Genomic DNA, 12,443 nt, shown 5'->3' on the forward strand with positions numbered 1-12,443 from the left:
ATCTTCTAAACTTCTGCAAAGTAAGTGTCAGGGAGTTTCAAGCTATCTGAAATTTAAAATTAAAAGAAGGACTGAGCAATGTGGCAATTTAGCAAAATAAAAGAAGTAATCCTTTAAATAGCACAGGCCTCCATCACACATACTTCAGAAGTATGCTTTCTCCTGCTGATTATACCATGCATAATAAAATGTACATTTTCCACAGCATTTTCATACTCGTTTGCATAAGGCTGTAGCTCATACTGTTTGAGGCTCCTGTCTTTGTAAGGATAAGACCCTCTGTGAATTTCCAGTAATATTTCGTGATTTTTTTATTGCTTTTTGTTAGGTGCCGTAACATCATGAAAGTTGCTCAAGCCAAACTTGAAATGATAAAGCCAGATGAAGTAAACATGGAGGAATATGAGGTCAGTATTTCTTATGCTTTAAATTCAGTTGTAATGTGAAAGAGTTATCGGTAAAGCTGAATTTTGTCTACACAAATTTCTTCTTGTCTCAGACCAAGAAGTTAAAACTGGCTATTTATTTAAACACCCCTTATTTGTCCAAAGGCTGCTCTTGAGCTAAAGCTGTTTTTTCCACATCTGTAGTTCCAGTGTTTGAACCATAAATTAGTGTCAGGTTGGAGTCTGTCCTTACTTTGTTAACGAGTCTTGACGTCACTAAGACCATTTTGTAATTTATCACCACATGAGCCACATGGCTTTCTCTATGCAGACACAGCTGGCAGGGAAGGAGGAGAGTGGGCTGTGCCCAGCCTTGCTCCTCTTGAGAGCTGCGTAGCAGGCACAGTCCCGTTTGTGCTTTTCCTCCAGCTGTCTCTGCAGCCATTCCCATTTTCTTAGGAGCAGCAGATTCTTTTCTTTGCCGAGACCATGCATAACCAGCTTATGCATTTAATTTTTCCTCCTGTGTTTAGAAAAACTTGGAGGGAAAGTGCGAATGAATCTTGGACATTAAATAATCGTGACTAATAATTGCTAAAATAATCATCTCACATCTAAAACTAAGCCTGTAGCTGGTTTTCCAGTATCAGTTTCAAGTCTGAGTAATTCTGGTCATTAAGACCTCCTAACAGTGGATATTTATGTCCTGGGCAGGTCCCAGTGCACCACCTATACCTCCTTGTTGTGCTGTTAGGTCCAAACAACTTGATCAGAAGGATAATGGCAGTAATCTTTCCCTCACAAGTCCAGTGACAAATATTCTAATTGCCATTTCTCATTACCTGGTTTAGGACCTACAGTAGATGCTGCTACATTAGTGTGCCTCCCTAGTCCCTGATAGGGAAGGACCCTCAGAGTGGCATTTTGGTTGCATTTTCTTGGCTGTGCAGGGCTGAACATTTTACCGTTTTCTAAATGATGCTGCACAAAGAGAGCAAACAATTTTGGACTTACCCCCACTCCCCACTCTCAGAGCTATCTTCTGTTCTTCTGCAGAAAAGTGCCCCTTTTATAGCTCCTGCAATAGGTAGTTGGGGATTTCTCCATAGGTTGTGTCAGTCTGGTATAGTGAGTTGGCATTTTATGGATGCTTTCTCAAGGTCTTTCTGTTGAATCTGCAAGTGGCTGTGTCTTACGGTGTGATGTCCCCTATTTTATCTTTAATGCACAATTGCAAGTCAGCAATTAACCCTCTGTAGAGAAAGTGCCTTTCTCACCTGGAGCATTTACCGGTAAAGTGAACCAGGAGTCACTTTGTATAAATGGTGATGCAGTAAGATAAATGTTCTGCTCCAGTGCCAACATCTCATCTGAGTTGCATTTGGGATTTTTTAGCACATCCCATGTAAAGTGTTGAGGTTTTTTCTATGTCATTCTTGTATTGAAAATTGAGCTTAATATCTTAATATGCACTTGCTATGACTATTGGACACAAAATTTAAGTGGGGGGGGGTGTGTTTAAAAAAATTAATTATATTTCATTTCTGTGGATGAAGTTCTATTTACCCTTTCTTACATGCAGAGATGGCATCAAGACTATAGACATTTCAGGGAAACAACCATGTTTCTCATGGTAGGATTGGAGTTTTTCCAAAAAAAGAGGTAAGTGGTAGTACAGAACACAAATGCAGTAGAACGATGAAAAGGCAAAATGTAATATTGATAAGTAAAGCTATTTTTTAAATTTAGAAGTGTTTAATGTATTCTTCATTTCAGTTAAGCATTTGTTCAGTCTACTGATGTCTTCAGTCTTGCATCTTCCTATTCATAATTTCCATTTCCAATCTCATTTCCAATTTCCATTATCAAGCCATGTGTTCTTTTCAGAGCACCCTCCACATGCACCCCTGTTCTTCCTTCTGTTCTACTCTTGAGTGCTCTGGGTATCCCTCAGCCCTCCTTCTCTGGCAGCACCTGTACACATACATTTATCTGCTTTTATCAGCAGACACAATTAGTCAAGCCGCTGTCAAGCAGTTTTACCTTCTGCATGAGTCTGAGCCAAAACTCCTCCTATGATGGGCTCCAAAGGTCAGGAAAACAGAACATATTTGAGAAAAACTATCATGTATAACTGTCATAATTGTAGCTGATTGTCCTTAACTCCGTGGTGATTCATTCCCTTCTCTTTTTGAACCAAGTAAGAAATCGTGGCTGTATAAAATGGGTGACATTTATGTACTTAATTCAAAACAGCTCAGATTTATTCTGATCTACACATGCAACAATAATGGTGATTACAGTATAAATGTAGTCAATCACTGATTTTTCATGTATAAAACAATAGGTAGGGAAATTTATAGTGGGAATCAAATTTAATTTTTTGTCTCTTTGTTGTGTAGTAAATTGCTTCATATTTCTCTTTCTTGTCTTGTATCCTCCCAAAAAAGAAAGGCCCCAAACAATACAGGAAAATTTATTGCAAAAGACACAGCCTTGCCTTTGTGACAAGACACATGTTTTTATACTGGCTGACACAATGAGCCCAGTCTTGGGTTGTCGTGGAGTTACCACCATGTAATAAACAGTACATTTATTAATAATCTAAATTGAAATATGCTACACTATTGGCCTTAAACAGTTCATGTACAAAGGCTAGTCAGAAGATTGCCTGGCTTATTTGAAAAATAAACACTCTGGTGTTGCTTCATCCCTTAAAGAGGCAAAAATATCACAGGCATTGGTGTGGTTTATAGGAACCCCTGTGCTTCATGCAGTCTAAGCTTGCAGGCAGGTGTGAAACATCTTCAAGTTCCTTGGCACTGGAACTCCAGAGTGGCACCTTCAATTGTAAAATACCAATGTTTTCAGTAAATTTCTTCTTGCCATAACATATTCTGATTATGCCATAGAGGAGAGAGGGAAGCACAGGTTTCTGCTATGTGCTAAAAAAGTTCTCCATTATTTACAATAACTTGCAGAATTAGGGTGAGGTGTTCATTACAAAACATTCTCATAATTTAGAAAACAAGCTTATGATCACTAATCTTACACTCTAATATAGGTCAGAAATAAAAAGTACAATTTCAGAAGTGTTTCAAGAAGTGCTTGATACAAAGATGGTAGGGCTGAAGTATAGTTAGTGGATGAGTGAGGATCTGGGTATCCAGTGACCCACTCCAAAGGCATCTTGGGCAAATGCTTTCCTGTGTTTCAGCTTCAGGTTCCCAAAGGACTCAGAGATTTACTGAGGTTCCTGCCTTGCACACGAGAGGGCAATGGTACCATCCTTATGCTGGAAATGAGACTAAATTGCTGATCCCTGTCAGTTCCTTTAACACTGAAATCATAAAAACGTAACTTTAAAAATATTTATGAAAGGATAGACTTTCATAGTAGAAATATGATTTTCATTAGTAGGACTGTTTTGAGGCTTTTTTTCCCTGCAAACCCATGTCTCTGTTGACCAACTTTCTTTAGCTTCAATAACACTAAGTGGTAACCTAGCAGTGCTCAATGTCTTGATGGAGCTAAAAGTCGACCTTCATTCAAGTAGTCTCTGATTTCTTTAATTGTATTGTGTTGAACAAACACAAAAATCAACATTAAAGTAGTTTGGTGTATCTTTTTCATGCCTACTTACAGTGGTCATTCGTGATCCCTGATGGTGGGTGACAAGGGCCACTTTTCACTGCAGGTGAAGGATTAAGGGGTCTTTCAGGCAGATCTCCTCTGACTGTAGTTTGGAGTGAGATGTAGTCTGGCTGAGATGAACCTAGCCAGATAATGAGCCTTGGTAGGAGTTTTGCTTGCAGGTCACTCTTCTGGCAGCAACTTAAAAGTGAACAAACTGTAGGTTTTACCAGTTGCCTTTTAAGATTCCTGGAAAGCCAATACAGCTTTTCAGTTTTCACTAAAATGCCTTTTTCAAAGCATTGCTAAAATTTTTCCATTCTGTGCTTTCTGCTTTTTTCCAAAGCCTTGACCCAGTGAGCTCCAGAATTTTGTGAGCAGCTTCAGTGATCTTAGGCTTAGGCTGCACAGGCTTGAGCTTATGTGCAGTTCTGGTGTGAGAAGGCAGAAAGCCAGCCATGTTCTGGGCTGCATCCAAAGCCCCGTGGGCAGCAGGGCAGGGAGGGGATTCTGCCCCTCTGCCCCGCTCTGCTGAGACCCCACCTGCAGTGCTGCATCCAGCTCTGGGGTCCCAGCACAGGAAGGACAGGGACCTGTTGGAGCCAGCCCAGAGGAGGCACCAAGATGATCAGAGGGATGGAGCACCTGCCTGATTAAGACAGGATGAGAAGGTTGGGGCTGTTCAGACTGAAGGAAGAGAAGGTTGCGTGGGAACTTGAAAGCAACCTTTGACTGAGTATCTGAAAGGAGCCTACAAGAAAGATGGAGAGAAACTTTTTACAAGAACATGGAGTGACAGGGCAAGAGGGAATGGCTTCAAACTGGCAGAGAGGAGGTTTGGGTTAGTTATCAGGAAGAAATTCTTTACAGTGAGGGTAGTGAGGCCCTGGCACAGGTTGCCCAGAGAAGCAGTGGAGGCTCCATCCCTGGAAGTGTTCACAGCCAGGTTGGATGGGGCTCTGAGCAACCTGGTGTAGTGGAAGGTGTCCCTGTCCATGGCACAGGGGTTGGAAATAAATGACCCTCGAGGTCCCTTTCCAACCCAGGCCACCCTATGATTCTATGGATCTGTTTGCTAATTTACGCTGTAGTCCCATTCCTCAGACCCAAGATATATAAGGAGTCTGAGCTTGGATGTACAATCATGATAATCTAAAATAATTTACCTTGCTGTTACATGGCACCACAGTTGTTTCAGGAAAGGGTCACGCACAAGTGAGGGGAGAAGCAAGAAGAGAGCGACTGGAAATAAGGCCACTGCCACCACTGAGTTTTAATTTGCATCAACAGAGCTGTTGACACTAGCTTCATCCTGCAGTTTCACAAATAACTGAACTAAGAATGGAAGAAAAGGTCCTCCTTCTCTGGCTTTATAACCAGCAGTTTCAGTTCTTGTAATCATCTTTTCTTCCCCTTTCCTCCTCCTACATTAAATTTTCAGCTGTTTGATCAGTTTCATTGGTGACCAGTGGTATGAAGAACTTTCATGGGTAGGAAAAATGGACTTGAGGAGACGGTAATAGGACTACTTTTTAAATGAAAGCATCGTTTTTTATTTTTAGGACAAAATGTTGGTGAACTGTAACTCTACTTCTACTACTTAAGCAATAAATATTTCTGATTGCAGGAACTATGAGCAGATCTCATGGTGGAAAACATAACTTCCAGTAGATTCTGAAATTGTAATGTTGGGATTCATCTTGTTCTTCTAAACAGGGGTATTAGAGGATTAAGCTTTAAGGAACCATTGAGATTTCAATTTTCCCTTATTTTTATATTGTCTCATTGGGAGGTATTACCTCAAGTCTTGAGTTTTTTACTTTGGAAAACTCTTGACATGTATTGAGGTACGCTCTGTGTGCGTACATAATTTTTAGCCTTTTTCAGTAGCTTGGTAATTTGGTTTTGGTAGTTTCAACTTGACCCATGAGCTCATACTCTCATCAGGTGTGAGTGCATGCACAATATCATGTTCCTTTAACCACTCCCTTAGGAAATTTCTCTTCCTATATTTTTTTTTTTATTTGAATAAAAATGAGATATCAAACTGCCTGTTTTTAGGGTAGCTGCCTGAACTGCTTTCAGTGTTTGTCTGTCATAACTGGGTCTCTGTAAATCAGAGAATTGACCATTTCAGGTGTTTGCAGGGGATGGTGTGCAGCAGTACGAGGGGAGACTGTTCATCTGTGCGTGAAAGGATCTCTGTCAATGATTAACTGATAGGTTCTTGGGTCCCCTCTTATTCCTTTTCTACCAATTAGCCTTGCATTTATCTACTGCATTCGGACTAAAGACAGACATATCAACAGTCTAACAGCACTTCTGCTTTTGAAATGCTGTGATGGCTTCTTCCATCACATGAGATTTCAAGCAACTTGGAAGAACTTAGAGTTAATGAAGCTTAAAAATTCACAGTTTTTGTTTTAGAAATAAGGTGACCGCTTTAAGTCTTACTTGCTGAGGTGTAGAACGGTATCAAGATAATTATGGCAACAGAAGCTCAAACCCAATGTGACAAATGCACTCAGGAAAAACTAAGTTTTCATGGATGCTCAAGGCCAATCTAAAGCTAGTTTTGAAGTGAGTGAAATGATACTCATTGGTTTCAGTGAGCTTTGGATCAGAGTTCAGGTGCAATGATCTAACCTAATAATAAAGTAATTTGTTCTAATCTCTGTAAAAGACAAAACTGTATGGTTTAAAAAAACATTATGAAGAGATTGGTGGGGAGGGGTGGACTTGCTGTCCAGCAAGTGGAATTACCTGTTCTTTGAGGAACACAGTTGTTACCTTGATGCAGGTGGTACGTGGATGTTGCATCTAATACTTTTGTTTCTTCACTTCAGCTACATGGAAGCCTTGCTCTATCTTATCTATGCTTACCAGAATAACAAAGAACTCTTGTCCAAAGGCCCGTACAGAGGGCACGATGAAGAGCTGATATCTCACTACAGACGAGAGTGTTTGCTAGTAAGTGAAGGGGGAAGTATATGTCTCAAAAAGTTAAGTTTGCTGCGTAGCTTTAATAAAATTAATTAGTAAAAGAGTGTTGCCATCACGTACAACAAACCCCAAACCTCCCTCCATTAGCAGTTTAATACCGAGGCTTGTAAAAAAAAGCAAAAGTAAAAAAGAAAACATTATTCCCCGCTCTTTCTTTTTTTAATAGCCAATCATTTTCTTTATGATTATAAATAGTGTGCTCACTGCCATCATGTCTGGGCTAGGTAAGAGCAGTGGCTGACAATGTTGCTGAGCAGACTCACCCTGCTGCCGTGGTTTGATGGGCAGACAAATATTGGGAAAGGCATCAGTAATGATGTTGTGCCTGAAACAAGGGATTTTTTCCTTGTTATGTCACTTTTAACAATAGTGAAAAAGTGAAAGCAGGTGATGGAATCTCAGTCTTAACAAAACAGCTGCAAAATTGGAGTTGGCAGGTATGAAATGAAGTGGCTTGAGGAACAGCACAAGTTCAAGTGCATTAGTAGAGCATATGCATCATGCTGTAAATGTTAAAACAGCTGTGGTTAATACAAATTGCCACGTAATTCTGTAGGAAGACTGTGCTTTAAAATAAACTGATAACAATGCATGGTAGAATGTGAAATGCTGCGTACTTAAAGGCTTTCCTTTTTTTGTGGTGGTTTCTGAAGAAACTAAATGAACATGCTGCAGCACTGTTTGAGTCGGGAGATGATCAGGAGGTAAATAATGGCCTGATCATTATGAACGAGCTTATTGTCCCGTGTTTGCCATTACTACTGGTGGATGAAATGGAAGAGAAAGATATTGTTGCTGTGGAAGATATGAGAAACCGTTGGTGTTCCTATCTTGGACAAGAAATGGAACGTAAGTCATTTATTCTTAAGGCAAAATGCCCTTGTGCACCTCTTTTATAAGTATGATGTTGTCAACGTCTGGAATTAAACCTGTATCTTTGGTACTGTGGTAATGCTTTTTGAGCTGCCCTGACTTTTGAATAATCCTGTACACATTTAAATAAAAAGTTTTTCCATGTCTTGCACTGGGGTATCAGGCTGTAAAAGAGACATGCTTTTTGAATGGAAAAGCATTTGTGTTGTTAGACCATCCAAAGGGATATTATATCAATATGTTACTAGGAATTGATATGTCCTAGTTATTGCTGGTAGGTCTAAAGAATCTGAATTATTCCAAGTGAAACTCCTCCTCTTCCACCCACTAATAAAAAAAAAAGTCAGCATTGGGCAGAAAAAGGACAATTCCACATGCAGACATAAATGCTTATGTTTGTTTTTCTGGTTTGATTTGCAGCCAACTTGCAAGAAAAACTAACAGATTTCCTGCCAAAACTGCTAGATTGTTCTACAGAGATCAAAGGTTTCAATGACCCGCCAAAGTTACCCTCCTACTCCACACATGAACTGTGTGAAAGATACGCCCGAATCATGTTGTCACTCAGTCGAACTCCAGCCGATGGAAGATAAATTCTGCAGACCTTCCTAAGCACATTGTATAAACTTTTTTAGTTCTTAAACCTTGCCTTCCTGTCACAGGGTTTGCTTGTTGCTGCTATAGTTTTTAACTTTTTTATTTTAATAACTGCAAAAGAGAAATGACTGTACAAACTTTAGCCAGACTGCAAACAATTAAAGCTGAGAATCGCATGGCGCTCAGTCGTTTCAACCAGAATTGATGCAACATGCAAGTCTGATCATTATGGCAAAACTGCTTTTTTGCCATTTATCTGTTACAGTATTACTTTGCTTTTATCTTAAGATCCTTTACTTTATCAACAGCTGTCTGGATCATTTTGTGACTGCAACTACTTTAAGTGTCCAGTGCTGTGTAAATACATGGTACTTGGTAGCTTGTAAATGAAAAGAAAGAATAAAGTTTTATTTATGGCTACTTCTGTGTTTGCAAGCAGATACCTTGTATATTATTGTAAAATATGGGTATTTTTAGAAGAGATATGGTATATTGATGGGTTACTCAATTTTATAGACAAGGTTCTTCAGGATTTATGGCCAGTTTCCTTTCAGGTAGTTGGAGGTTACTGTATGTGAATATATTGAAAAACTGTCACAGTATTATACACAATGGTGTTTTGTATATTCTTCACTGGTCTGTATGATACTGCACCTGAGCACTTTAGTGTGCACGTGAATGGCCATGCCAAATCTTTTCTAATAGTAGGGACTGGCTTCTGAAGCAAAACAATAATGGCACCTTCCTTCTATTCTTAGAAAAAAATGGAAGTAAAAAAAATTAAAAGTATTTTCAGTATAAATATATTGCACCCTCTGAGCAAAACTTCTAAAAATTGATTTAGGTAGAGAAAATAAAGGTTTTAAAAAATGGAGTTTATGAGGCTTAAGGATTAATCCATTTTTAATTGGTATTTTAGTCATGTAATTGACCAGAAATAAAATCTTAGCGTTAATTCTTTACTTGAAATGGGTTGCTATTGTTGCAACAAAATATCTCAGAAATCTTTTATCTGTCTTAATTAAATTTCTTTTGGAAGTAAAAGAACATATCTATTTGGCTTGTTTTGTAGAACTGAAACACTGTCTGGTTTTAATGAAGAAACTTAATTATTTTGTGGAAAAAGAGATTTAATGCGTCCCTAAGTAATCCTGTTACCTGACACTATTTTGATTCCTTCTCTTTTTAGAAAACGTTTTGTGTTAGATCAGTAAAATATGTGAATATTTATTTGTGTTTTTATTGGAGCAACACAACTTTTCCTTACAGGCTTTCAAGTGGTGTGAATATCTGTTAATAAAGGCCACAGAGGGAGGGGTAGGAGTGATGAAGTTCAGACCACCTAGAAATGCAGTGGGCAGAAATGTGGGCATCTCATATGCAAGAAGCAGCAGAGTTCAATCTCGGCATGTATCAGTCTGAGAAGTTTTTCACTCTGGAGAGACACTGGATCACAGTGTACTGGGAGTAGAATGTGGCCTTCAATTCAGAATCTGTTCAGGGCTGTTCTCCACTCCTCTCTTCAGTATTGCAGTGCTTCATGCTTTTTCAAACTACCCATTTATTTTATCAAATTCTTTTTTTAAAAAAGAATATTGATATTGACCTTTTACAAGTGAAATACTGCACAGGAGCCTTATTTTAGGTCTGAGACTGTTGATGTGTGAAATATCCCTCTTAAGAAAAAAAAGGTATGCTTACCATGAAATGGGAGAGAATACATTTTAAAAGCTTTCACATTTTGCCCCTGTTCCACTTTGATTTGAAACTCAAGAATATGCCTACTTAGCGCTGTATTTTTGAACAAGGTTTTGAACAGATCGCTTCCCACTTTTTCAATAATAGTAAAAGGAGTTAGTTGTGAAAGAGCAACTTTGTTTTGTTATGGCTAACAGGTTTTGAGTTTGCATGTTTGTGGAAGCTTTTAAGGAAAGCTCCCCTCTTACCCTGAAAGAGCCAGTTACCCTCATCTGGTTAATCTTTCATGACAAACACATGGGGAAAGGCACTCTTTCTAAGGTAAAAAGAGAAACTATTTCATTTGGGAAGAATACCTAAGATATTTTAATTGAAGCAAGAAAGGATGAGGTTTGTTCTTTGTTGCAGTTTTTTTTGTTTTCAGTTTCTGAAAGTATGAAAATAATCCATTGAAGTTCATTGTACTGAAGATAAATGTGTATTCCCTTGCAAAGAAACTATTGAGTTGAATTGAGAAGGCAGTAGAGCAGAAATAAATATATATGTATTTTGCAATTTCTATATATTTTAAATATATGAGTTTAAACTTTCAGCAAAATCGTTAATTTTGTCTTAAAAGCCTTGCTTTTCTCACTGCAGTAAGGCAGTTGATAGTTTGGATTCACAATGCCCAGCACTAAACATCTACAAGTAACTGCAAGGTAGTAAAACACACAGTCCATTTGGCTACCTGATACTCTGGGACTGAATTATGTAAGGAGATATGGTCTCTTTGGTATTGTGAAGGTCCTTATCAGGGTTTCTTTTTTCAGTTAATAGAACACAAAAAGATTAAGGAAACTTAACCAAAATTCATTTACAAAATCACCTGCACCATCAGGTGAAAGATGGTGTTTTTTCCAGATGTTGCTTCATACTGAGAAAGACCCTGAGGTGGTCCTTTTTTAGTTAATTGCCTTTTTTTATCCTGCCCAAGCATGTGTCTTCATTTTAGCTTCCCAATCCTATTGCTGTACTTGAAGTGATATTTTGGTAGTATCAAGAATGCTGTTGTTTCTAGTTCAAGCTGCCATAGCAGGTCTGTTAGCCTCAGCCTAGCAGAAGGCTATGAGCAACAGCAGAATTGAGCTGAACAAGTGGAGAGGATGGCAGGAGTCAGTTTGTACTTCTAAGATGTGGTGGTGTTTGGAATCACACCGGACACCAAAACTTGACCTTCGCTATTGAATCAGCTTTGTGGACAGTCTGTGCTTTACTGCAGGAACAGCTTTGCTCTAGAAAACCTGAAGTATGAGCAGAGCCAAAAGCACATGCTTCGTGTTCAAGCATTAACATACCAAAATTTTGTAATGTCTGTATTAAGTATCTTTCAGGTTACTTTTAGGCTACTCCTGTGAAGATTGCAGCTCCAGAAAGGACCTGGACACCAACACACAAGAGACAGCTGGATACTGTCCAACAAACGTAAAGGTTCATAAAGGGAGACAATGGTTGCTGCCCATATTCTTCATTTGTCACGTTTCCTTCTTTCAAGCTCCAGTGAGTCCAAATATCTGTGGGAGGCCTTATATAAGCACAAGGTAAAGAATTTTGATGGAACAATACACCAAGTCTGCCGTGAGTCACTCATCTGTGCAGCATTTTTCAACATAAACGCGTTTTTTTAAAAAATACATATTCTAGGTTTGAATCTAGAAGAATGCCAAAAAAGTGAGTATCAGTCTTGGCAGTGAGAGGAAAGTGGTTTGCATCTTTCCATTTCTTGTTTCTGGAGAGGAGATTAATACAGATATGAAAATGCTCTCATCTAAAGAGGTCTTCTAGCAAAATGCAGTAGATGGAATTCCAAAGGGGAGTGAGTGATTCAAGTGAAACAACTATTTTTCATGTTATTTTAAGCCAGTGTTTCTTTACGTACTGTGTGCTTGAAGATCTTTTGAAGTCCTGATCTTGGTGGATAAGTTATTCACTGAAAACACTTCTAACTGCTAAAGAGCATCTTTTTTTATAGGCAAGAACCAGCAGAACATTCCTGCTGGTTCAGCATTTCTATTCCCGTTCTGATCCATATGGGAGCAAAGCCCCCGAACTTTTGCAGACACGTCTGTTGCTGCTGTACACACATGTGCTCCAGCTTTATTGTCATGCCCTTAAAATCTTGGACTTGGCTGTGGAATGTTCTCAATTATGAAATTCAGATCTTTGCTGTAAGTAGCAGGAAAGGACTCTTGCCTCTCAAAAACTCTTGAGGTA

General features: G+C 38.8%; 1 protein-coding gene across 1 annotated transcript in view; it reads left to right on the plus strand.

Moving 5' to 3' along the window:
* Positions 1-9,763, plus strand: part of USP25 (ubiquitin specific peptidase 25) — an 86,247-nt gene extending 76,484 nt beyond the window's left edge. Inside the window, exons 22-26 of the mRNA XM_008631569.2 lie at positions 329-407; positions 1,969-2,048; positions 6,866-6,989; positions 7,676-7,871; positions 8,316-9,763. Coding sequence (XP_008629791.1) covers positions 329-407; positions 1,969-2,048; positions 6,866-6,989; positions 7,676-7,871; positions 8,316-8,488 — 652 coding nt within the window. The 3' untranslated portion in view covers positions 8,489-9,763. The remainder of the gene's footprint in view (positions 1-328; positions 408-1,968; positions 2,049-6,865; positions 6,990-7,675; positions 7,872-8,315) is intronic.
* The last annotated feature ends 2,680 nt before the right edge of the window (positions 9,764-12,443 follow it).

Source organism: Corvus brachyrhynchos, unplaced genomic scaffold (genome assembly GCF_000691975.1).
Source record: "Corvus brachyrhynchos isolate BGI_N302 unplaced genomic scaffold, ASM69197v1 scaffold152, whole genome shotgun sequence".
Lineage (NCBI taxonomy): Eukaryota > Metazoa > Chordata > Aves > Passeriformes > Corvidae > Corvus > Corvus brachyrhynchos.